At 43.6% G+C, this 25,654-nt stretch overlaps 1 protein-coding gene across 1 annotated transcript in view; it reads right to left on the reverse strand.

Annotated features, from left to right (window-relative positions):
• Positions 1-25,431, reverse strand: part of ELOVL4 (ELOVL fatty acid elongase 4) — an 82,279-nt gene extending 56,848 nt beyond the window's left edge. The window contains exon 1 of the mRNA XM_074988870.1: positions 25,164-25,431. Within this exon, the coding sequence (XP_074844971.1) occupies positions 25,164-25,263 (100 nt within the window). The 5' untranslated portion in view covers positions 25,264-25,431. The remainder of the gene's footprint in view (positions 1-25,163) is intronic.
• Positions 25,432-25,654: the final 223 nt, after the last annotated feature.

Here is a 25,654-nt window from a genome sequence, read left to right on the forward strand (position 1 = left end):
CAAAAATTGCTGCTTTTCTTGTGGATTCCAGGACTAGCTGCTCCAAGAAGTAGTCATTTATCATGTCTAGAAATTGTATCTGTGAATCATGCGCTGACAGTTGGATAGTTGAAATCCCCATGTGTTATTGCATTTTCTGGTTTTGTAGCTTTTCTAACATCTCTTAGCATTTCGTAGTCACTGATATCATCCTGGTTAGGTGATCAGTATGTTCCTAATGCTATATTCTTATTTTCAAGCATGTAATTTCTATCCATAGAGATTCTAACGTACAGTTAGGTCCTCCCAAGGGATGTCTTTGTCTCAATCATGTGTTCCTCCATGCTGCTGGCTTTTCAGAGAACACTGGCAGTGAGGCCCTGGACTTTAATCTCTTATCTAGCAGCCTTTACTCTGTTACCTTTCCCTATGTCACTGGTCATACCAAAAGACACTGTGACCAGCAGCTCCTCCCAAGTGCTAATAAATAGCTATCTAGACCCACAACCGCCTTCATGAGTGAAAAACCCAACAATCATTTTTCTCTTTATTTTTAATGAAAGAATCCCCCACTACTATTACCTGTCTCTTCCTAAAAACTGGGCCACCATCCCTCGAAGGGCATCCTCAATATGAAGGGCATCCTCAATACAATGACAAGAGGAGCATCTCCCTCAGCTCCAGATGGCTGAGACAGAAAAGCATCACTTTCATCCTTTTTAACATTACATGGACTGCCAGGAATGATGTGGAAACATTCTACAATATCCCCAGAAGTCTCCTCTATGTGCCTCCAGTTCACCCACTCTGATTTTAAGAACCCCTACTCTGTCTCAGAGCTATGAGCTGCTAGCACTGTATGAATGCACATGGCATGAGGCAAGTAATCACACACATTGCACTCAGTTCAATAAACTGGGCAGGCTGTCTCTCCCCTCATTGCTGGTCTTCTACCTGTATTTTTTTTCAACTCTTTTGGCTTTAGACTATGGCTGTGTCTAGACTAGCCCCCAGCTTCGAAGGGGGCCTGGTAATTAGGATGTTGGGAGATTACTAACAAAGTGCTGAGGAATAAAGGGACTTTGAAGTAGCACAGGCACTTCGAAGTACTCACGGCTGACCCGCAGCTACACACAAGCCGGCAATTCAAAGTTTCACACTTCAAAGTTGCCTTGGGGAAGATTTAGCCTAATGAAGTGTTGGATATGCACTGCAGCACTTCATTAGTAATCTCCCAACACCGTAATTACCACACCCCTTCGAAGTTGGGGGCTACTCTAGATACAGCCTATGTCTGGTGGACTGGGGCATTAGGTTTTTTCTGTTATTTCTTATGAACAGAAAATATTAAATGATTCAAGACCTTCTGTACAAGTAGAGTTCCATAGCATAAATTTCTTTTGCTACCTAGGAACAGTTATCCAAATGTGCTTTATCATGCATGAGCAGAACGGAATAAAAAAGGGGATCCTATTAGATTGTGAACTCCCTGGTGCAGAGAATGAGCACTGTACTGTCAGAAGTTATCATCCCAAATAAACTTCAAAAAAGAAGAGAAAAGCAAAGAGAGACAAGCCAGTTTTTACCTATTAGTCCAATGCACATTACACCTCTGAAAACTGGCATTCTCCGGTCTGGCAACATCCCTTATGTGGAAGGATGAGGGATGCTCCTGGACCTGGGCCCAGGGAAGAAGGGTGAGCCAAGCTGGTCTCCCGGCAGCCCCGCAGGGGGTAGTGAGGCTAGGGCTGAACGCAGCATCCTCCTGCAGCCCTGTGGGAGGGCCAGAGTTGGGGTGCCAGCATCCCCCAGCAGCCATGCAGAGCTGGGGCACTGGAGTCCTCAGCTGCCCCACACATAACCAGAGCTGAGGCAGGGGCAAGGGTGTCAGTGTTCCATGGCAGTCTATGTCCCCCAGATGCCCTGCACAGAGACAGACCTGGGGCTGCAGAGTCAGGGCCGGAGAGCTGGCATCTCCCGGATGCTCCATGCAGAGCCGGGGCAGGGAAGAAGAGCCCGATGCAGCAGCGAGCTGTGGCAGGCCAGTGGGGGTGAACTAACCTCCTCTGGTAAGGCAATATCCTCTTTCAGGACCACTGAGGTCCTGAGAGTGCTGGACCAGGGAGGTGAACCCTGTAGCTTATTGAACAAATGCTCCCCTATCTTACATAGCTAGACATAAAATTTCCTCCTATATTTTCATTTCCTTCCATAAGAAAAAATGTGCAACATTTCACCACCCCCGAACTGTAACTGTGCTTGCAACTTGCCACATTCCCCCTGCACAAGAATATCTGAACAATGGACCAGCATAACTCTGAATAATGTTTTCAGCTGCTCCTTCAGTCCATCCAATGCATTCTCAAAGAGTGCACCATATAGTATTGCTGTTCATTCTGCACTGAGGTGGCCTGTCTCTCCCTAAAATACTTTTACCAGGCATACTGAGACAATTTTATAGAAAAGGAGCTAAAAGCCATACAGGCAAACTGCAACTCCTGTATATAATGGAAAACTCTCCATACCAGAGGTGCAGCAGCTCCCCAGCATCTATGAGTTCTACAAAGTTTTAGGTGTAATGTGCTGCACAAGATGTGGCAAGGTGGCATGCTCTTTCCCTTGAGTGAAAGCAATCTGAGTTATGCTTTAGCTAATCAGTTCCACTACTAATGAATTAATTGTTGGTAACTGCTATCACACCTACTACCCCATGGTCCCTCATATTTATTTTTGAGACTCAATACTAAATGCAAAAATATATTTTTACATTAGAGCTACTGGAATGTATTTAATACATTGGGAAATACAGAAGTCCTTTGGAGGCGTGTACCATGTCTCAGTGTGTTTAAGCTACTTTGCATGGCCATGCAAAACCCAATTATAATAGCTTTAAATTAACTCACAGAGCTATACTCAAATCAAGTGATACATAATAAGTACCTTCAGTAAAACTATAGTTTACTGATTTAAGCTTACTTGACTAAGGCAAAAAATAAATCGGAAACATCCTAACACCAGCAAAATCAGTATTATTCCACACCCTATTCATTAGGCAGTGTGATGACTAGGGTCCTGCTAAATTCATGGTTCATTTTGGTCAATTTCATGATTTCAGTTATTTAAATCTGAAATTTCATCGTGTTGTAAGTATAGAGATTCTGGCCCAAAAAAGAGTTGGGGGTTGGGAGCTGCAAGGGTATTTTAAGGGGGCTCTGCAGTACTCTTACTCTCACTTTTGTGCTGCAGGTGCTCCCTTCAGAGCTGGGTAGTTTGAGAGTGGTGACTGCTGGCTGGAGTCCAGCTTTTTGACAGCAGAGCTGATGCCAGCAGCAGTGCAAAAGTAAGGACGGCATGGATAGTATTGCCTTCTTCATTGCTTCCAGCAGAGCTGGGCACTTAATCATCAGCTGCCTCTCTCTGGCCACCCAGCTCTGAAGGCTGGGCAGAAGTAAGGGTAGGGACAATGTGCACCCCCTTTAAATAATCTTAGGGCCACCATGAGACTCCCATTGGAGTCAGGACCCCCAATTTCAGAAACACTTGTCTCCCCATGAAATCTGTATAATATAGGGTAAAACCCCACAAATGATCAGATTTCCTGGGGGCAGACCTGATTTCAAGGTCTGTAATGGGTTTTTTTATGGCCATCAATGTGGTAGGGCCCTAGTGATGACCATAGAGAACATCTACTGGATACAGAAAACTGAGATATTTAAAGTGATTGACAGACTTATTCAATCCTGCCAATTCAAATGCAAGAAGTTGAGAAATGTCTCCCCATGAAAATGAAATATACAAGAAAGACAGACAATCCCTGAATGAAAACACCCTCCAGCGGCTTCAGTTCAAAATTACCAATGCCTTTACCTGATTAGAATTGACAGAGAGTGACTGAATGTTTCAGTGGATTAATGCATTTATCTTTCAAATCCTTAGACCCAGATTCTAATTTAATCACAAATAAAATGACTCATTACAGCATAGCCCACAGCAGTACCACAATTCTTTTTGTAGAAAAAAAAAAGTATATTCCAAAAAGATAAGAATTTTAATTTACGCTTAGCCAAAAGAATGAACTCAAAATAAACAAGGCAGTCTTTCAGCCACAAATATTAAATGTTTTTACCAGATGAAAAATGTAGTTATACAAAAAAATCAGACCTTCATAGGGAGTAAGTTTTACAGTAATTGTAAGGGTAGAGCTGAGTGTAAACATTCTTCAAAATCCCACATTAGAAATCTGAAGCAAGAACCAAGAACATATATTTTAATCTTTTTAGGTACCGATCCTTCTAGTATTCAATTCTCATTAGACAAATGCTGCTTCAGCATTAATGGAAGTTGCAAACATGCACTGGGAGAGAATCTCAGTGAAGAACTTTTTGAAAAAGCCCACCTAAATGTTCATGAAACAAAGGACACAAAATTAACCTACATTCCAAAGCTTTGGGGGAGGAGGGGGAGCTAAAACAGAAATTATGTTACAGTAAACTCTTTTATATCCAGCATTCTATCTTCCACAACTCTCGAATAACCGGTATTTTAACCGTAGGTAAATTTTAGTTATGTTTTCTATAAGGATAGTATAGTGAAAGTAAATACAAATACTGCAAATACAGTACAAGTTTACGGTGTACAATACTACTGTTGTTGGTAAATTAAGTACTCTGCATATATTTTTGCTAGTTTCTTAATATCTAATCTTGTTTTTCCTTTAATGTTATGCATTGCTACGCCTATCTTTCTATTATAAAGAATATTTGAATATCCAGCAACCTCCTGGCCATGGGGCTTTCGGATATGAAAGAGTTTACTGTACATAGTCACAGACAGGTAGCTGTGTTAATCTGTATTTTCACAAAACAAAAAAGCCATCATGTAGCACTTTAAAGACTGACAATATAATTTATTAGGTGATGAAAGCTCATCACCTAATAAATTATTTTGTTAAAGTGCTGCATGATGGCTTTTTTGTTTACCGTACCCAGCGTTCAATTTTTGTGTGTGAAATTTGCTTCTATCAAATCTCATGGCTATTTTCTTTTATCTGTAATTTATAGCACTTCAAAAATTAAATCTTTTCCAACTATTTTGACCAATAAGTATAAATTGTGTAAAGAGGAAGAATAATATTCCTACCAATATGCATTATAAGGGAAAAATTCCTGCATTGGCAGGAAGTTGACTGCGCAGTCTAATGTGTCTTTTCCATTTAATTCCTATATTAGCTTTGGAAAGCATTACACATCTAGAAATACGCAATGCAGATTTAAAACATCGCTGCATTCATATTTCATGGAATAGCAACACACAGTAGTCCAGGTTTTTAGATTAACAGCATATTCATTCCTTAGTAAGATGATTGTTATTCACTAAATTTATCTGGGGAGCCTTTGAAAGTATTAATAGTTAGGCTACTATTCTCAGCACAAAGACACTTACAATGCCAATCCAGCATATCCATCTATCCAATTACCATCACTTCTGCAAATGTCTTTAGACAGTTAAATTTCTAAAGGTGTTCTTCAGAAAACAAGCTTTTTAGCTCATTCACTGTGTTTTGACAAAAAAATTAAACTGATATTTTCATAATGTCAGATGTAACAATAATATCCCAGATATTACTAACCAGGGGATCACCTTCTGTATTGTATTATTTTATTTGACTCTTCCCATACCTTCAGTCAGCTCTCCTATTGTTTTGGTTCTGGTGGGGTTTTTAAGAATTTTAACTGCCAGAAGAAACATGATGCTTCAGAAATAACGGCCCAAATGTTTAATTAAGGAATGGTCCTACAAATGTTTATTAACAAGTAAAGTATCTACTACTGCACATAATCTAATTGACAAGAAGGGAATGACTCACAGTACAAAGCATGACACTTGCTAGTAAGTATCTGCAACACTCTGCCCTAAGCTTGTATATTGAAGAATCAGCGTACAAAGATTTCAAATACTGCATTTACTGCAAATACAACCTATCACATTTTTACCTTGTCAAGAGAGTTTGTCAGGAAGCCAAAAGACTCCTCACCTAAAGCAGCTGAGACAGCTAGAAAGGGGCTAATTCACCTAGCAGGCTGCACCCAGGGGAGAATTAGACTGTTTAGCCAAGCCCAAGATGAAGCTCAGTTGAGCAGGGGTAGGCCGGACCATACAAAGCCGGAAGACTGACCAGAAAGTGTCTATAGTGTAAGTAGTCTGCAGTCATTCCCTGGGAGGAGGAGGAGGAGAAAAAGTTAAAAAAAAAAAAAAAAAGAGTATCAAATCCAGCTGCTGGCAGGCACCTGAGGGGAGTGAAATAGCTATAGGGGAGTGAGAGGCCAGTGCTAAAGGACAAAATAAGGAATGAGTACAGGTAAGTAGCAACAGGGTCTGGAAGTAAGCAGACTCTGGTTACTGAACAGAGGCTCCCTGCACTGCGGTGGTGCGCAACCCATGGGTCTTCCTGGGGGTTGCGGCTCTTTAAAGAGCCACTTGCAGTTCCGAGTGCTGCTGCCGCTTACAAATAATTTAGTCTTTTTTGTTCAAGTGGTGACAGCCTCTGGAGCTGCTGAGCAGTCAGCTCCAGCAGGGAGCCCTGGAGGAGAAAGTCAGCAGGGCCAGGCCCCGCAGAAGTCAACCCCCAGGACAGGGGATGCTGGAGGAGAAAGCCGGCAGAGCAGGGAGCCACCCACCCTGCACATGGGTGAAGCACAAGGTGTCTGGGGGAGGAGGGGCAGCTGACCTTGCCAGAGAGACACAGAGGAGGAGGAGGGAGGGGAAGTAGCGTGAGGGAGGTGGTGGCCATGAAGGAGAGCTATGCTCCTGCTTTCAGGCAGGTTAAATCTGGAGATGGAGATGGGTTGGGGCTGATGGGGTTAAGCTGGGGATGGGGTGGAGGGTTTGGAGCATATGGAGCTCAACTTAGAGGTCATGACACAAGTGCAATAAAATATGGCCAGCAGGGTTGAAAAAAAAAGGTTGCGCACCACTGCTGTACTGGAACCTGGATTACTGATTGGCCTTGGGCTTCCTAGACCACCACTGAAGAAAGTGCCCTAGTCTTTAATTAACATATAGCCTGGAAAAACAAACAGCTAATCATCTGGAATGCTGTTGATATGGAGACACCTTGCACCTGAAGGAAGAACACATACAGCAATCCTCCTAGAGGATCATGTCAGGAAGAGGAAGTGTGCTGACTCCCAGTGAGTGAGAGGGAACACTCTAAGAGCTTAGAGAAGAGGCTGTTGCCCTGGGATTTGGTGAGTCAAAGGGGCTTTGGGTTGCTGCCACTGCAAGAGCAGCAGTAACCAGAGCACCGGATCTTTTAAATGGCCACAGGAGTGCCATACAGCGTGCTTTGGGTGGCTCCACAGACTGGGGATGAGGGGCTGTTCTGGTGCACTCCAGGCAGCTGAGAGCTGGCTGTGCCAGCCCTGCCCCTTCCACCCAAGGCCCTTCCCCTTCTGGGATTGTGGAGCCAGTCCCTGACCTCCTCACTTTGTACAGGAGCCCAGCAAGTCTGTTTGGCTCTCGCACCCTCAGGTGAATGGCTAACCACACTGTCCAGTTTGAGACTGAAGGTGAGAACTGACCCTGTACCTTTGTTTCCTTAAAACACCATCAAACGGGGAAAAAAGCAATCCATTTTCCCACTCATGCCTCTCTTAAACTTCATTTCTGACACTGTTCAGTCATTTGGGCCACAGCACTTTGAGTAACATTATTGCATCTACAGGTTGAACCACTCAAGTCTGGCAATATCTGTGGTCTGGCATGATTTTAGTTAACCGGATGTCCACTTATCATGAATGTTGCCAAGTTTCTCATGGTCCCGTAAAGTTTGCTTACAGCCACCAGCCCTGGCTCTCAGTGTTTTCTTCTGTTATTTACCCCTAAATGTCTACTGAGAGTGAAAAGTGACAATACTGCTGCTAGACAATATTGACCTCCTGTCCTCCAGCAAATTCTCTCATTCGGCACCAGTTAGGTCCCGAGGGTGCTGGACTAGAGCAGTTTGTTTCAAATTTCTGTTGGCTTTGCAAAAATCTAATGTCAAGGTTTTTAAAATTTCTGAAGAACCAAGTTGCAAAACTAAACTTTCCCCTTCAGCATTTGCGATCCAAACATTGCAGTATTTTGTCAGCATATGAAAAATGCTACTGAACTAGGGTAACACATTTCTGTAAACAGAAGTAAAGCTGACTAATTCAAGTTAAAAAAAAAAGCAATAAGATATTTCAGTTCTAATAAACTGAGATATCACCAACATGCACAGTGTAGTTTGAGGAATGGTAGGAGGGGCAGGGTAAACATTTTAACACGACTGTCTACTTAGAAATTGCTGCTCCCCTATTACTGTACTATGTGTCCAACAGAAGCAGCTAGCATTCTGTGACCCGTAAATATAAAAAACTAAGGCACCGATTCGTCACTGAGCTGAAGGTACGTAACAGGCAACAGGATTTCACTGAATTAATATCTGAAGTGGAACATGTTTTTCTGAGAAGCACCCAGTTCTGACTTCACAGTGCCCGGTGATGGCAAATCTGCCACAACCCTTTATAGGGTGTTCCAATAGTTAACTTTCATTATTACAAATATGCACTTTATTAACGTGAATTTATCTAGCTTCAAATTCCAGCAATGGACCTTGTTACACCTTTGTTAGCTTGAAGAGACCTTTCATCAAAGTTTTGTTTCCTACGTAAGCACTTATGTACTGTGAACAAGTCACTCCTTAATCTTGTCTTTGATAAAATAAACAGATTCAACTCCTTGTGGTGTTTGTTATAAGGGTCATTTTCAAAATCCGTTGATCAATCTTATGGCTCTCCTCTGAAACTATTCCAACCTTAACTGAATACCTTCATCCAGCAGCATTTCAGCAATACTACTAGGGAAAACAGCATAGACCCCATGTACGAGAATTCTACCTTCACCATTGTTGAGACACTGTGATCAATGTTAGTAAGTGTACTGAGGAGTGAGTACGTCAACAGTGGTGCATTATATGACAGCGGCCCAAAAGTGAGTATAAGAGTCAACCAACTGGCCTTGTAAATTACTTGTCATTTTTAAAAATGGGAAGACAAAGCTAATTAAAAAAATTTCCCTTCTCCTCTCACTCAGTAATTCTTAAAATAATAATAACCCTCCTCCTTTCAGATAAAAACAAACAACATTAAAAATTTCCGGACAAAAATCAGTTTTATTAAAATCATTATAAGCCACCAAGAAAAGTCTGAAAGAAGCGCAGTTTCAATCTTATTTGAAACATAACGGCCGTGTCTACACTAGCCCCAAACTTTGAAATGGCCATGTAAGTACATAAGTTTACTAATGAAGCGCTGAAATACATATTCAGTGCCTCATTAGCATGCGCGTGGCCGTGGCACTTCGAAATTGACACGGCTCGCCGCCACGCGGCTCATCCCAACGGGGCTCCTTTTCGAAAGGACCCCGCCTACTTCGAAGTCCCCTTTTCCCATCTGCTCACAGGAATAAGGGGACTTCGAAGTAGGCGGGGTCCTTTCGAAAAGGAGCCCCATTGGGATGAGCTGCACGGCGGCGAGCCACGTCAATTTCGAAGTGCCACGGCCGCCCGCATGCTAATGAGGTGCTGAATATGTATTTCAGCGCTTCATTAGTAAACTTCGAAATGGCCATTTGCGTGGCCATTTCAAAGTTTGGGACTAGTGTAGATGTAGCCAACTAGCAAATGTATATCTTCTAAAAGGAATAAGTTTAACAGACTGCACAGATACAACTAAGGACTCCGTTCCAGTAAGAAATGACATGGGTAACTTTGTACCTAAAACAAGTAGAGCTACCTAGAAAAGTAAATATGACCATCTTTCTCAGTAGCAATCCTGTTTTAGAGCTCAAGAACTGGAGAACAAACAAGGGAGGAAGAGATATGTCTTTAGTGTGGTTGCAAAGGTGGTGTTGCAGAGAAGGATTTGGTTTCTTTGACCATAGGATTCTGATTCAGGAACAAGGATTTCAAGGAAGAGATAGGATCCACCTAACAAAGGGAGGAAAGAGCATCTTTGCGGGCAGGCTTGCAAACCTAGTGACAAAGGTTTTAAACTAGGTTTGTTGGGGGACGGTGACACAAGACCTGAGGTAAGTGGGGAAGGAGCAGGACAAAATAAAGTACGATTCCTAGGTGAAGAAGAGAAAGTGGGCCAATCCGCCACTTCTCAAAGGTGCTTGTACACAAATGCAAGAAGCCTGGGAAATAAACAAGAGGAACTAGAGGCCCTGACACAGTCCAAGAAGAATGAAGTTGTTGGCATAATGGAGACTTGGTCGGATGATTCGCGTAACAGGAGCACGGTCATGGAAGGGTATGAACTGTTTAGGAAGGACAGGCAGGGGAGAAAAGGGGGAGGAGTTGCACTCTATGGCCGTTTCTACACATGCCACAAAGCGGCCTGAAATATGCTAATGAGGAGCAGATGCAAATTCCCTGTGCCTCATTAGCATAAGGTCACGTGATCTGGAGTCTGGAAGATGTTCTTCCGGACTCCAAAACGCCATTAGGAGTGCGGCCCCCGGAGGGTCTTCTGGAAGGAAGTCCTTCTTTTGGAGGCCCCTTCTTCCAAAAACTTTTCAGAAGACCTCCCCCGCCCGGGTGCTGTGCTTCTAAATGGCGTTTTGGAGTCTGGAAGAACGCCTTCCGGACTCCAAATCATATGACCTTATGCTAATGAGGCATGGGGAATTTGCACCCATGCCTCATTAGCATATTTCAGGCCATTTATTAGCATGCCACTTTCAAAGAAAGTGGCGTATGTAGAAATGGCCTATGTGAGGTAGCAGTATGATTGCTCCGAAACCAGGAACAGAAAGCTTCCAACAAAACAAAACAAAACAGACAAAAAAAAAAAAACCAAACAACCCACCTAGGTTTTTTGAGAATTGTAAGCAACCAAAATGAGAACTTTAGAATGGAGCTACCATGTCATCATCAATTAGAGTATCACTTTCGTAACTGGTACACCTACTGGGCGTAGTGCACTGTCCCACAAAGTAGCATTTAAATCACTTACAGAGAAAAAGAATGAGTCTCCTCTACAGCCTCAGCTGAGCGGCAGCTGGCTTTTAGCCCGCGGGACAAAGGCTCATGCACTAAGCTCCCAAGGTCCCCGGTTTGGTTCTGCCTGTCATTGTTATACTTCAGCTAATTTCTTGGTTGAGATTAGCAAACCAAATTTGAGCAGGAAGCTTTATAGACAAGATATATAAACTGCCCATTTGTTTCAGACCATGAGTTATGAAAGCATTAGAGTGCACCTGTATAAAATGCATGTATCCCACACACATGGAATGAATTGCAGTACAGGTCAGAACATCTCGGCCGTGTCTACACTAGCACCAAACTTCAAAATGGCTATGAAAATAGCCATTTCGAAGATTAGTAATGAGGTGCTGAAATGTATATTCAGTGCCTCACTAGCATGCTGCCGACCGCGGCTATTTTTGCTAGTAATTCTTTATCACACTGAAAATATATAAGCAGAAGTGGGGAGGTCAGAGGTCCACCAAAGACATGATTCATGCTGTGAAAAAGTGTGTGAACCCATTGGCTACGTCTACACTAGCCCAAAACTTCGAAATGGCCATTTACTAATGAAGCACTGACATACATATTCAGCACCTCATTAGCATGCGGGTAGCCGCGGCACTTCGAAATTGACGCAGCTTTCTGTCGCGCGGCTCATCCAGACAGGGCTCCTTTTCAAAAGGACCCCGGCTACTTCGAAGTCTCTTTATTCCTATGAGCAGATGGGAATAAGGGGACTTCGAAGTAGGTGGGGTCCTTTTGAAAAGGAGCCCTGTCTGGACGAGCCGTGTGGTGGAGGGCTGCGTCAATTTCGAAGTGCCGCAGCCGCCTGCTTGCTAATGAGGCACTGAACATGTATTTCAGAGCTTCATTAGTAAACTTCGAAATGGCCATTTGCATGGCCATTTCGAAGTTTCTGGCTAGTGCAGACACGGCCATTGTGTTATGTATTTTAATGACATAAGTGTATTAAACCAGATACTTACCAGAACTGAACAGGAATAGGAATACCTCATGTATACAATTCATCTTAGGTTAATGTAACCACTGGAACCTATTTTCCAGTTTTTGACTTCTGGGTTTTGGTAATAGCTTTTCACGTTAAATTTCCTTTTAAACCAAAGTAAGATGCAATATTGTCTTCCTGTGCTGTTGTAGGTATTCTAAAACAATTCTTAAGCAGACTTATGTGTATTCATTCATCTCAAAGGAGTACTAATTCGGAAAACTAAAGATAAATATGAGTGCTTGACTTGTTAACCATGTTGTTGTTGATCATTTCAGTACCATCAACCCTCTACTGCTGTAGCTGGTACGACTGCACAGTCTGATTATCCAAGTGGCCTCTGTCACCTCTTGAGCTACCAAAAGCCCCAAGTGTCCCCTATGCAGAGGTACAGAGCTGAGGGGCTAGGGAAAGATTGTGTGAGAGAGGGTAACAGACAATGAAAATAGCAAGAAAAGAAAACCGTAGACAGAATGTGGGGGGAGGACAGATGAAAGAGTGGAATAAATACGGGAGATGGGAAGTAGACTAATGAAATCAATAGGGCCCCTAATGTGTTAGGTTTTGCACATGCACATTCAAGCAGTCATCTCTGCCTTGAAGAGTTTAAAACGGGGAAGTGGAGAAGGAAGAATTTATTTGAAAAAATATGATTTTTATTTAAACTGGATTTTATTTTTAAATCTGAATGAAATATGTATAATTTTTAAAAAAGGACCATTTAGTTAATTTTGAAATTATAACTACTCATTTTAAGGCATAAACTTAATACAATATAGTAATTTAAATCAAACCAATATTCAAGCAGCATGGGTCACTTGCCGGTTTAAATGTGAGTAAATAAAGCATTCCCTGTACTCTGAAGTTCTTTAAATCATGACTTAAGGATGTCAGCAACTGCACCAGAGGTTCTGGGTTTATTACAGGGAAGGGTAGGTGTAGTTCTGTGACCTGCCATGTGCAAGATGTCAGACCAGATTATAACTATGGTCCATTCTGCCCTGAAGTCCAAGTCTGTTTGATTCTTTAAGGAGCTGGTCGAAGTCACTCTCTCACCATCTGGCACCAGAGTCTGAAGTGCTAAACCAGCTTTTGAAAAGAGAGAACGCTCCCATGGGTGCAAAACATCTATTTTCTTCTTTTCTGTGTATTCAGTTGATTTATTTCCATGATTAACTCATTCAAATTGAGAAACTGATTGGGAATTAAAAAGTAGGAAAGCGTGTTTTCCTCTTCCCCTCAAGGAATAAAAACAGAATGTGAGAGGCTGAGAGATATTAATTATAAAAATCTTGAAGGACATGGTGACAATCAGTTCAATTTATTAACTACTACTTCTTTTTCCAAAAGAGCAGCTTTTAAAATTTATCAAAACGTGCGGGACACATAAGAAAATAGATGCAAAACATTTAAATTATACTTAACTAGTAACACAATTTTAAAATGCTGATTGTGTCACTTTCATTCCTACTTTCATCCAACACACTGAGACACATTATGAATGTGACCCAAGAACCAATGAATACCAGTTGTCAAGGAACATGGAGGGGTTCCAGAGAATTCCTGGGCCAGGTAGGTACATTCTAGTTCAAAGGATGTTATGTGAGGTTCCAGATCAAAGTTGGTGTCACATCGGTCATTGATAGTATTGCAAAAGGAATATACGCCCATGCACCCCACCCTACTCTTGCACTCCCTCCTGGCCAGACCCCCCACCTCCATTCTGCTCCTGAATCTCCCACCACCCCAGCCCACTCATGCACCTTACCTCGCACCTAGATCCCTAACCACAGCCTGCTCCTGCACCCTCCCTCCCACTCAGCCCCCACACTTGCTCCCCCTCACCACTGAACCCCCCCCATTTTTGGTCTCATCCAAGGCCCCCAGAAGAGTTCATCTGGCTTGGGGGAAGCACAGAACTTCAGTCCCCGCTTCTCCACCCTGCTGCCCATGGTGCTGGAGTATGAAGAGAGTGAAGTCTTTCAGTTAGGGGGCCACATCAGCTAGAGTTTTGTGTGGGGAGAATTGTTTGTTTTGCTTCTCATTTTTATGTGCCCCGCCCCACCCTCGATGACTAATTTTTCTGTGGGTCAGTAGCCCCTGACCCAGTAAAGATTCCCTACACTTAGGGACCTACCAGCAAAGGTGAAAAAAGATTTTGTGTCAGACAAGAAGGGTTTACTTGTGCTTTTCACCAAGTATTATGGTTCACAATAGATCTCTTCTCCCCAGGCTAAACTAATTCAAAATGGGTTATTTACAGAAATTCTTCAAAGAAATAAAAGTAACAGAGAGGCAAACAATAAGGAGGGAGGGGAAAACTGACTCTGTTTTGAGGTGCACGTCAAAGGTTTGCTACAGGTTGAACCTAGCTTGTCCAGCACCCTTGGGACCTGACCAGTGCTGGATAAAAGAATTTGCCAGACGATGGGAGGTCAATATTTACTAGCACATTACCAACACAGCCACTGCTTACTGGGCTCTTAGAAGACATTTAGGGGTAAATTACAGCTAAGTAACAGCACAGAACACTGAGAGCCAGGAGCGGTGGCTATAAATGAAATATTTGGGACCACAGGAAACTTAGCCACACCCATGACAAATGGTCATCTGGCTAACTAAAATCATGATGGATTATGGAGTTTGCCTGATGAGGGAGTTCCAGATTAGAGAGATTCATCTTGTACTATATTTCGGAGGAACAAAGAAGACTACCCAGTCATCCTTCACCAAGGAAGTAAATCACCAGTAAATCTGCTTCATGAAAGAGTGGTCAAAGCCTGGCTTGCCTGAAAATACTGGAGAGAACTTCTAGTGAGGTATTCTGTATAAAGAAGGTTAACTTTTTATTTACATTTACTCTATAGAAAGCATGCAATGTTCTGTACATAATTGTTTCCAATATTCTTACATTCTTAAAGAAGATTCAAGTAATGTTATTTTCACTGTAAAGATATCTAAGTGCTGTGGTATTAAGCAAAGGGATGATCCTGAGCTGACTTACAAGTTAGTATATATTGTTCCTTTCAGAATAGAAGGTCTGGTGATTCTGTTAGAGTCCAATGACTAAGAGATGGGATTCTACAAGGAATGCTGCATGGACTTGAAGGGTGGTGTGTGCCTATCGCTACATGTATAGAAAGTAAGACCTTCAAAGTGGTGCTTGTGTTGCCAGAGGCTAGTAAGTCTCATGAAGGTCCACAGGAAACACAAAAAAGACTTCCTCATGCTGAGGACAGGATTAGGAGCCTCACAACTCGATACTCGTAGTCCACATCATGAGTAAAACTTATTCAGTAAATAAGAACATATCTCCAACATAAAAATGCAAAGTTAAGAATCTGATTAAACTGTAATTGCTTACACATATGGGGTCACCCCAGCTAGCAAAATCTAGTACTATATTATACTAACTAATGAGGTTTTTTTTTAGAAAAATAAATACAAATGCCAAATAAAAGCTGAAAGGTGATTTAGATCAAGGTTTCCTGCTTACTGACTTAAATCAACCCACAGGCGTTTCAACTTTAAGACTCCACTTCAATACCTGGAATCTCATGAAATTTGCTGCTTACCAGGAGCTAGAATCCAGGATGTGACAGAGAGTCTTCCAAAAATCATCAAACCAGCAGATTATTACCCCTTCCTACTTGGCCATGTAGGAACTAATGACACAGCAAAGAATGACCTTGAGCAGATCACTAAAGATTATGTAACTCTGGGAAGTAAGATCAAGGAATATGGAGCACAAGTGGTGTTCCTGCTCATCCTCCCTGTTGAAGGAAGTGGTCCAGGTAGAGATTGTCAAATCATGGAAGTAAATGCATGGTTGTGCAGGTGGTGTTGAAGAGAGGGCTTCGGTTTCTTCAACCACGGGATTCTGGTTCGGGAACACGGATTGCTAGGAAGAGACAGGATCCACCTAACAAAGAGAAAAAAGAGCATCTTTGCAGGTAGGTTTGCAAACCTAGTGAGGAGGGCTTTAAATTAGGTTCATTGGGGAACAGTGACAAGCCCTGAAATAAGTGGGGAAGGAGGAAGGAAAAACAAAAGGACCCCTGATTCAAAAGGAGAAATTAGGCCAATCAGCTAACTATCTATGGTGTTTGGGCACAAATGCAAGAAGACTGGGAAACAAACAAGAATGAAAGGCCCTAACACAGTCAAAGAAGTATGATGTGATTGGAATAATGGAGAGTTGGTGGGATGACTCGCACAACTGGAGCACAGTCATGGAAGGGTATAAACTGTTCAGGAAGGACAGGCAGGGGAGAAAAGAAGAAGAGTTGTGATGTATGTGAGAGAACAGTATGATTGCTCAGAGCTCCGGTATATGGAGAGAAAAAAGCCAGTTGAGAGTCTTTGGGTTAAGCTCAGAGGTGGAAGCAACAGAGGTGATGTTGTGGTTGATGTCTACTACAGACCACCAAATGCGGTGGATGAGGTAGACAAGGATTTCTTCAGAGAAGTAAGAGATGCTTCCAAATCACAGGCTCTTGTTCTCATGGGAGACTTTAATAACCCTGACATTGGCTGGGAGACCAACAGAGCAGCACACAGACAATCCAGGAAGTTTTTGGAGAATGTTGGGCATAACTTCCTGGTACAAGTGCTGAAGGAACTGATCAGGGGCCACGCGCAGCTCGACCTGACACTGACAAACAGGGAAGACCTAGTAGGAAAAATAGAAGTGGGTGGTAGCCTAGGCTGCAGTGATCATGAGATGGTGGATTTCAGAATCCTGACAAAAGGAAGAAAGGTTAACAGTAAAATATAGACCCTTGATTTCAGAAGAGCAGACTATGACTTCCTCAGAGAGCTGATGGGCAGGATCCCCTGGGAAGCTAATATGAAGGAGTTCAGGAGAACTGGCAGTATCTTAAAGAAGCCTTGTTGAGAACACAGGAACAAATCATCCCAATGCACAGTAAGAAAAGCAAGTATGTTAGGCAACCAGCTTGTCTTACCAGGGAAATCCTTGGTGAGCTTAAATTCAAAAGAGATGCATGTAATCAGATGAAACTTGGACAGATGACTAAGGAGGAGTATAACTATATTGCTGGAGAATGCAGGGGACTAATCAGGAAGACAAAAGCACAGCTGGAACTGCAGCTAGCAAAGAATGTGAAGGGTAACAAGAAGAGTTCCTACAGGCATGTCAATAATAATAGGGTGATCAGGGAGGGTGTGGGGCCATTACTGGATGAGGCAAGTAACCTGGTGACAGATGATGAGGGAAGAGCTGAAATACTCAATGCTTTTTTTGCCTCTGTCTTCATGGACAAGGTTGGCTCCAAGACTACTGCACTAGGCAATGCAGTATGGGAAGCCCTTGATGGGGAAAGAACAGGTTAAGGACCATTCAGAAAAGCTAGACATACACAAATCCTTGGGTCCAGATTTAATGCATCCAACAGTACTGGGGGAATTGGCAAATGTCATTGCAGAACCTTTGGTCATTGTCTTTGAAAACCTGTGGAGATTGGGAGTGGTCCCCAATGACTGGAAAAAGGCAAATATAGCACCCATCTTTAGAAAAAGCAAAGAAGAGCAATTCAGGGAACTATAGACTGGTCAGCCTTAACTCAGTCCCCGGGAGTATCATGAAGAGGATCCTCAAGGAATCCATTCTGAAGCACTTGGAAAAGAGGAAAGTGATCAAGAGTAGTCAACATGGATTCACCAAGGGCAAGTCATGCCTGACCAATCTGATTAGCTTCTGTGAGGAGGTAACTGGCTCTGTGGACATGGGGAAGTCAATGGATGTGATATACCTTGACTTTAGCAAAGCTTTTGGTACAGTCTCCCACAATATTCTTGCCCATAAGTTAAGGAAGTATGGATTGGATAAATAAACTCTAAGATGGACAGATAGCTTGCTAGACAGTCAGGCCCAGTGGGTAGTGATGAACAGCTCAATGTCTGGTTGGCGGTCGGTTTCAAGTGGAGTGCCGCAAGGATCAGTTCTAGGGTCAGTATTATTCAACATCTTTATTAAAGACCTGGATGTGTGGATGGATTGCACCCTCAGCAAATTTGTAAATGACACAAAGCTAGGGGGACTGGTAGGGGTAGGGTCCAGAGTGACCTAAATAAATTGGAGGATTGGGCCAAAAGTAATCTGATGAGGTTCAACAAGGACAAGTGCAGAGTCCTGCACTTGGATGGAAGAATCCCAAGCACTGTTACAAGATGAGGACTGAATGGCTAAGTAGCAGTGAAGCAGAAAAGGACTTGGGTATTACAGTGGATGAGAGGAAGGATATGGGTCAACAGTGCGCCCTTGTAGCCAAAAAGGCTAATGGCATATTCGTGCGCATTAGGAGAAGCATTTCCAGCAGATCTAGAGAAATCATTATTCCCTTCTATTCAGTACCGGTTAGGCCACAACTGTAGTATTACATCCAATTCTGGGCCCCCCAGTATAGAAAGGATGTGGATGCATTGGAGTGGGTCCAGCAGAATGCAATGAAAATGCTTAGGGGACTAGAGCACATGACCTATGAGGAGAGGCTAAGAGATCTGGGGTTATTTAATTTGCAGAGAAGAGTGAGGGGCAATTTGACAAACCTCCCTCCCTAGAGGTTTTTGAGTCCCAGCTTGACAAAAGTCCTAACTGGGATAATTTAGTTAGGGTGATCCTGCTCTAGGGAGGAGGCTGGACTTGATGACCTCCTGAGCTCCTCTACAGCCCTAGGATTCTATGATTCTATAACTCCAATCTTAATTATTAAAGTTTTACATGTTTCTAATGGAAATAGTCCCATGTACCTCCATTTAGACAACCCATGTGAGTCGTTACACATGTGAGTCCTTAAGTATTTGCAGGACTGAGGCCTAAATAGACAAAGAAGAGTAGAAATATATCCTAAGACCAAAAAGCTGCATCAGAGGTTGGGAAAGCTGAATGAACATGAATTCAAAGAGGACAAGGTTACAGGGATATAATTATCTCAAAACCAAGCCTTTTAAATCCAGAAATTCAGAGATAAGGTTAAACTTTAAAAATCCAAACATGTTAAAAAATAGAAATGTACTTTTAGGGCATCCAAATAGCCTTAATTCTGCTTGGAGAAATTCACTGCTATTGTTTGGCAATTCCATGATGACATATTTACTTGCGTTATGTATGATGACAAGTCATCTCAATCATTCCCAGTCATTAAGGATGTAAAGCACGGCTATAAACTGTTGACTCCAACTCTCTTCTGCCATCCTTCAGGTGCCTTTCATGACTAACACTGGGACTGGCATCAGATACCAGTCTGTTGGCAAACTTCAATCTAAAGAAATTTCAGGCAAACATGAAGTCTGAGAAGTGACTCTAATCTGTTTGCTGATGACTATTTCCTGAATGCCAAACATCAGTCTGACATGGAGCGGAGTACAGACTATTTTTCTTCAGCTTATGAAAACTTCTGTCTCATTCAACATCAAGAAGATGGAAGTGATGTATCAGCCTGCACAAGAAAAGCCTTATGTAGAGCCCACTATTTTAGCAAATTTTCATGCCCTCTAGGCAGTGGACAATTTCACATATGTTGGTAGTACATCGTCACCTGGAGTTCACATTGTTGATTAAACCAATGCCAGTAATGTGAGAGCACGTGTGGTCTTTGGCAGACTACATGCAGATGTGTGGGCGTGCAGAGGCATTTATCAGTCAGCAAGTTTAAAGGCAAAAATGGGTGGTGTATAGATACCATGTTATGAAGATGATTCAAATGAGCTGAGGAAACTGATAAGGAAAAGATGGTAAAACAAGGCTCCAGATACTGAGGTTCTCACATAGGCAGGCATTCCAATCACCCATACTCTGCTGATCAAATCAGAGAGGAGATGGGCAGGGTATGTCACCAGAATGTCAGATGAATGATTACCAAAGAAGATCTATTTACAGTGAGCTAAGGGAGGGAACACACTCTCAAGAAGGCCAGAAGAAACATTTCAAAGCCTCCCTCAAGTTATTTTTCATGCATTTCAACACTGGTCCAGAGTTCTGGGAAGATCTTGCTCATGATCATTCTACCTGGCAAAGATTTATCCATACCAGAGCAGTAAAGCAAACTACAAAAGCACACACAAGCACCAACAATAAAGTAAATCTCACAACAACAGCATGTCTGCTATTAATCAAGTAACTCAGCAGCATTGTTTATTCACTGTGCTATAGGCCAGCATTCCTCAGCCAGCATGCCGTCAAATTTTGAGGAAAAAAATATTTAAATTAGTTGAATAAAGCAGGGGTGGCCAACCCGCAGCTCTTTGAGCCATTAAATGTGGCTCCTCCTCACAGCCACTTGCTGGGAGCGCTGTCCTCCAGTCTGCACACATGCCCACCCACTTGGTGGGACAAGCACGTGGTGGCTCTGGGGCGGCAGCAGCAGCGCTGGTGAATCACTGGAAATAGAATATGTAAAACGTTTGTCAGTGTCCTGCAGTAAGCAAGTATCACATTACAAAGCATTGTGTGTGCACTGTTCTTAAAATATGGGGTTACAAAAATATGGTTTGACATGACAGTAAGCCATTGAGTTATGCAGGGGTTGCGTTCCTACAACCCCCACATAACTCAAATTTTCATGCTAGTCGCAGGGGGAGATGGGAAACCAGGCTGCTGCTTGGTTCTCAGCTCTCCTCTGCTTGCAGACCCAGGAAACCGACTAGCCCACTGACATAGTGAGCTGGTCAGTTTCCTGGCTTCTTCTCCCTGCCTTCCTCCAGCAGTGCCGCTGTCCACCACTGGGGGAAGGCAGGGAGAAGGGGCTGCAGAGCAGTGTCAAGTTGTGCTTAACTTGCGTTAAAGCAAGTTATGTGCAACTTGAAGCCGTGTATGTTGAGGGTTTACTGTATTTATTAAGGACCGTCTTGCATTCACATGCAATGCAGCTCTTGAATTATTGAATTTTTACCAAACTGGAAAAAATGTTTCTTTTTGCTATTTTGGTTGCCAACTCCTGCTCTAGGTCAACCACCTCCATGAGGGGAGAAGCTAATAATGCTAGAAGCCTGTTTACACTGGCACTTGAAAGCACTGTAACTTCATATGTTTGTGGGGGTGTTTTTTTCACACCCCTGAGTGCAGTAAAGTCGCAATGTAGACAATATCTCAGAGTTATCAATGCTTTGGAAAGGGAGTTTGCTCATAACTCTGAAATGTTTAACTCTGAAGTTGAACAAAACAATGTGGTTATTTCTAAAGTTTACAATTGAACATTGACTTAATACAGCTTTGAAACTTTGATATAGAGAAGAAGAATGCTGTTTTTTTAAAGTGTTTAACAGTACTGTACTTTCTTCTGTCACCCCTGCTGTCTGACTGCATATATCCAGTTCCAAATGAGGTATGTGGTTTACTGGTGATTTTGAAACTGTGAAGTTCTACTATACGAGGAGAGTTTAGAGAGACTGGGGTGCCTTATTACAAATGGGAAATAAGAGAAAAGGGAATAGGGAAGGCTGGAATAAACAAGGAAACATTACAGTTTAGGAGTTGTAATGGGAATACCATTTCTTCATTGGTGTATTGTGTAATACTTTTATAGTGATGTTTCAATATGGCTTATTCAGTAATACTGATCACTACAGGGCATAATATAATGTGTGCTAAGAAATGTGGATGCATGACAGTTTCTTTTGTGATGATTCTCAAACAGCATCATTGCTATGTTTCTTCAGGACATGATGATGATGATAAATGTATGATTTTATAATGGAAAAGTTTAGAGAGAGGCCCATCTGGATGATCCATGCCCTCTTTCCCCAAGTAAAAGCATATACATAAGAGCAGTGAACTGAGCAAGTCTACTACAAATCCATAAATGGAAGTTGAGGCATTGTCATGTTTTATCTGAGGATACAGCATTGTCATGTGATGATGCTACAGCTGTCAAGAATTGAAACATCACATACAGACAGGCCCACTGATAGCAATTCTGGGCCACTGGGCATAAAAGTTAATGGATCCCCACACACAATTTGAGAAGCACCTGGGCGGGCACCGTCCACCTGATACCTGGGTGGTACTGTGTTCAGCGAGCTGCCAGCTGCATGGCTGGTGTTTCCACGTGCCAGTGTGGTAAGTCTGTCTGTCTGTCTAAATGTGCAAACCCAAAGACCCTTGCCTTCCCTCCCACCCTTTGTTCACTCCATCTGTTCATTCCGCCCTCTGTTGCTTGTTCTCCCCCACACTCGTGCACTTTCACCAGGCTGGGGCAGACGGTTGTGCTACAGGAGGCGGGATGAGTGTAAGAAGGGACTGCGTATCAGTATGTATCTTGGGTGGTTCTCAAAAGTGATCGGGACACCCATCACATAGTGGCCCCCAGGCAGGGGGCACAAGGGGTCTCCTCACACCGTTGCCTTCAGGCAGTGCCCCTGCAGCTTCCACTGGCTGCAGTTCCCGGCCTATGGGAGCAGTGGAGTTACTGCCTAGGGTAGGGGCAGCATGCAAAGACCTCCTCCATCCCAGTGGCCACAAGGACATGTTGGCTGCTTCCAGGAGCAGCATGAAGCCAGGGTGGGCAAGAAGCCTACCTCAGTCCCCTTCACTGCTGGCAGCAATCGAGGGGGCCCTAGCCCTTCTAAATCATCCGGCCCCCACAGGCCTGCACAGAGACAATGTAAGAACATAACCTTTTTTTTCCTTTCTTTTAACATTACTTGATTGTGACTAGGGCACCGTCTAGTGCCCCTTACACATATTGCCACTGTATAAATAAGAAATACTAAAATGATCATGGCCTGGTTTAGGCCGCTTCTAAAACTGTCTTCCCAGGGAGCCTCTAAAACTAAGACCCTGATGTTCATTACAAGAAACCACTTCCTCCTTCTAATGTAACTGATATTTAACTTGTTTGACATCCTAAGTTCACTGCCAGCAATTAACAAAATAATGAAAAATTGTCGAAGATCTAATTAGAAAAAAGTGCAGCGTAGTTTTAGAAATATCAAAAGGACATCTATTACTGCCTGTGCTATTTCTGTGTGTCATCGTCTCAGAAAGTTTTCTGTAACGTGGAATTTTACTAAAAAACAACAATCTTTTTACTGTTGTTTTTGCAATCATCCATTCCTCGGGTTTCCTTTCTTCCATCCATCTTTTGATTTCTATTGTTATTATACTGTACCATACTGTACAGTAGTCAGTAAAAACACACTCAGTAGCCAAGACAATAAACAAAATCCTTCTCCCTAAAAGGCTGTGAATAGACCCCCAATCCCATTTTTCTTTCATTCTGACTCTGCCAGTGATGAGTAAAAGGAATGTTTGTTCCAAGTATTACATGGATAAAGTATATGCAAATGGATTCAATTGAGCACACATTGACTGATTGCAATGTATGTCTGTTGCAGTTTTCCATTTGATCTTATCTTCAGGAAGATTTGAAACAGATATGAATGCATAGGATTATTGTAATATTTAAAATGCCTCAGGGTAAAACCAGAAGTTAGGGTGGGAAGGCAAACCATGAAACAGCAAGAGTGTGTATCTACAACATAAGTTTAATTTATTATCTGACAGATGGCTGAGGGTGGTGGGCTGCAGAGCAGGAAGGGAAAAGGCAGCTGATGAGGCAGTGAGCTATCAGGATCTGTAACCATCTCCTGTTATAGACAACAAAAAACAATCACAAACAAAGAATAAATAGCTGCATTATGCTTTTCCTGAACCTGAAGCCCACCTGCAAAAATAACTCTGACAAATGTAAACCTATCCCATGTCACATCAGTAGGATAATTCTGCAACCTACTGATAATCATTTGAACAAATACTATTGACCATTTGAACAATTACTATTGACCGTTTCAAATTTAGCAGAAAAATCCAACAACCATGTCTGTTCCAAAACTGCAAACTGCTTCCTGCCTTCCCGCCTTCATAACTTCTGTAGTATAACTATGGTTTATCAATATATAAAAAAGCATCAAAAGAAGATGTGGGAACACCATCAAAAGGGAAGTGATTTTTAGTTTTAAAATAAACAGAAAACCTCCTGTATTGATTATACTAATTGTTTCCCTATTTATTTTGAAAAAAAAAAATCTGTAAAATTTAAGTGATGCTGCTGTATAATTTCTGCTCTGTCAGAGAAATCAGGTGCTAATTGGTGAACTAAGATATATTATGCCCTGGACTATATGGGCCCTGTTTATTGCTATCATAAAAATGTAGGCAACATCAACATATTACCAAGAAAATAAATGGAGGGCGGAGGTAATGAATCAGAAGTTCACTTAGCAACAAAATCCTACAGTACCAATAATATGACAGCTTCTTATTATGAGTTATAGCACAGCATTTAATACAGTCATGAAGTTGAGCTAAGGGGGAGGAGAGAAGTCTCATGTTCCCACTATCTTGACCCCAGCATATAATTCAGTAACACCTAGATAGAGATACAGGGTTGGAGGGCATGCTCCAGTATTTATAACTGAACAGAAAGGCCTCAAGGAGTTGATGCAGAAGAGACTAACGTTTCATAATTTACCTGCAGGGATGGAGAGCTCCTGCCTCTTTTCCTCACCCCCACTGACTGGCTAAAACCAGAACTGTTCAATGCGCTATTAATGGACTAAGAGTCCATGTCTGCCCTGCAGACAGAGACGGTGTCTAGAGGAATGGAGCCATTTTGACCGCTGTATGACAGTCAGTGCCAGCCAGTACAGAAGGGAGACTGGGAGGGACAGCCTCTCTCCAGGGTGGGCTGGGAGAGCAGAGGGGAAGAGAGGCAGGAGGCAGCAGCCATGGCAGGAGCAGGAGGGGGCCAGAAGAAACCAGTACCGGGGATCACGGGGGAGGAGGTGGCCGGCAGGGTTGGCACAGGGGCACGAAGTGGCGAGCGAGGGCTAGCGGGACCGGAGCGCCGGGGAATAGGACACCACTAGCGGCCGGGGCTCAGACACCCAGCGGAAGGCGCTAGGTACAGGCAGGTCCCCCGGGGCAGAGAATGGAAGGCTCTCCACAGGGGACGGCAAGCGGGGCTGGAGGGCTATCAAGGCGCGGAGCGGGGGCCCGGCTGGGGCAGAGGCGGGGGAGGCGGCACGAAGGCGGCTGACTGGCAGTCGGGGAGGCCGGGCTGTGGCACTGGCTGGCGCTCGGCAGGTGCAAGCGGCGGGTACCTCGGATGCTCCAGCTCCAGCGGTAGAACTCCAGCGTGTCATTCAGCAGGCTGGACACGAGGCCCGGGGCCCGGCCCGGCTGCTCGGCGGCGGCTCCCATGGCGAGCGGCGGCAGGGGAGGGTGCGCTGCGCTGCCTCAGTGCCGGGGCTGCGGTGGCTCCCTGCTGGCACCGGGCACGTAATTTAAGCGCGTGCCGCCGCCGGGCCCCCGCCGCGGACTCCGCCTCGCGCCGGCCGGCCTGTGCCCGCGGGCAGGGCAGGGCGCGCGCAGCGGAGCAGGCGTCGGGCTCCGAGTCCGCCGGCTGAGGATGGTCCGCAGCGCTCGGCTCGCGTCACGTGACAACCCCCCCCGCCCCCCACCGCCGCAGCACCCCGCAGACACCGCTCCATCAGCGGCCGCGCAGGCGCACACGGCGGGCTGCAGCCGACGCTCCGGTGGGACCGATGCGGCGGCAGATGCCGCGGGCGGCCGTGCCCAGCGCTCCCCTGCC

The sequence above is a fragment of the Carettochelys insculpta genome, chromosome 3, assembly GCF_033958435.1.
Source record: "Carettochelys insculpta isolate YL-2023 chromosome 3, ASM3395843v1, whole genome shotgun sequence".
Taxonomy (NCBI): domain Eukaryota; kingdom Metazoa; phylum Chordata; order Testudines; family Carettochelyidae; genus Carettochelys; species Carettochelys insculpta.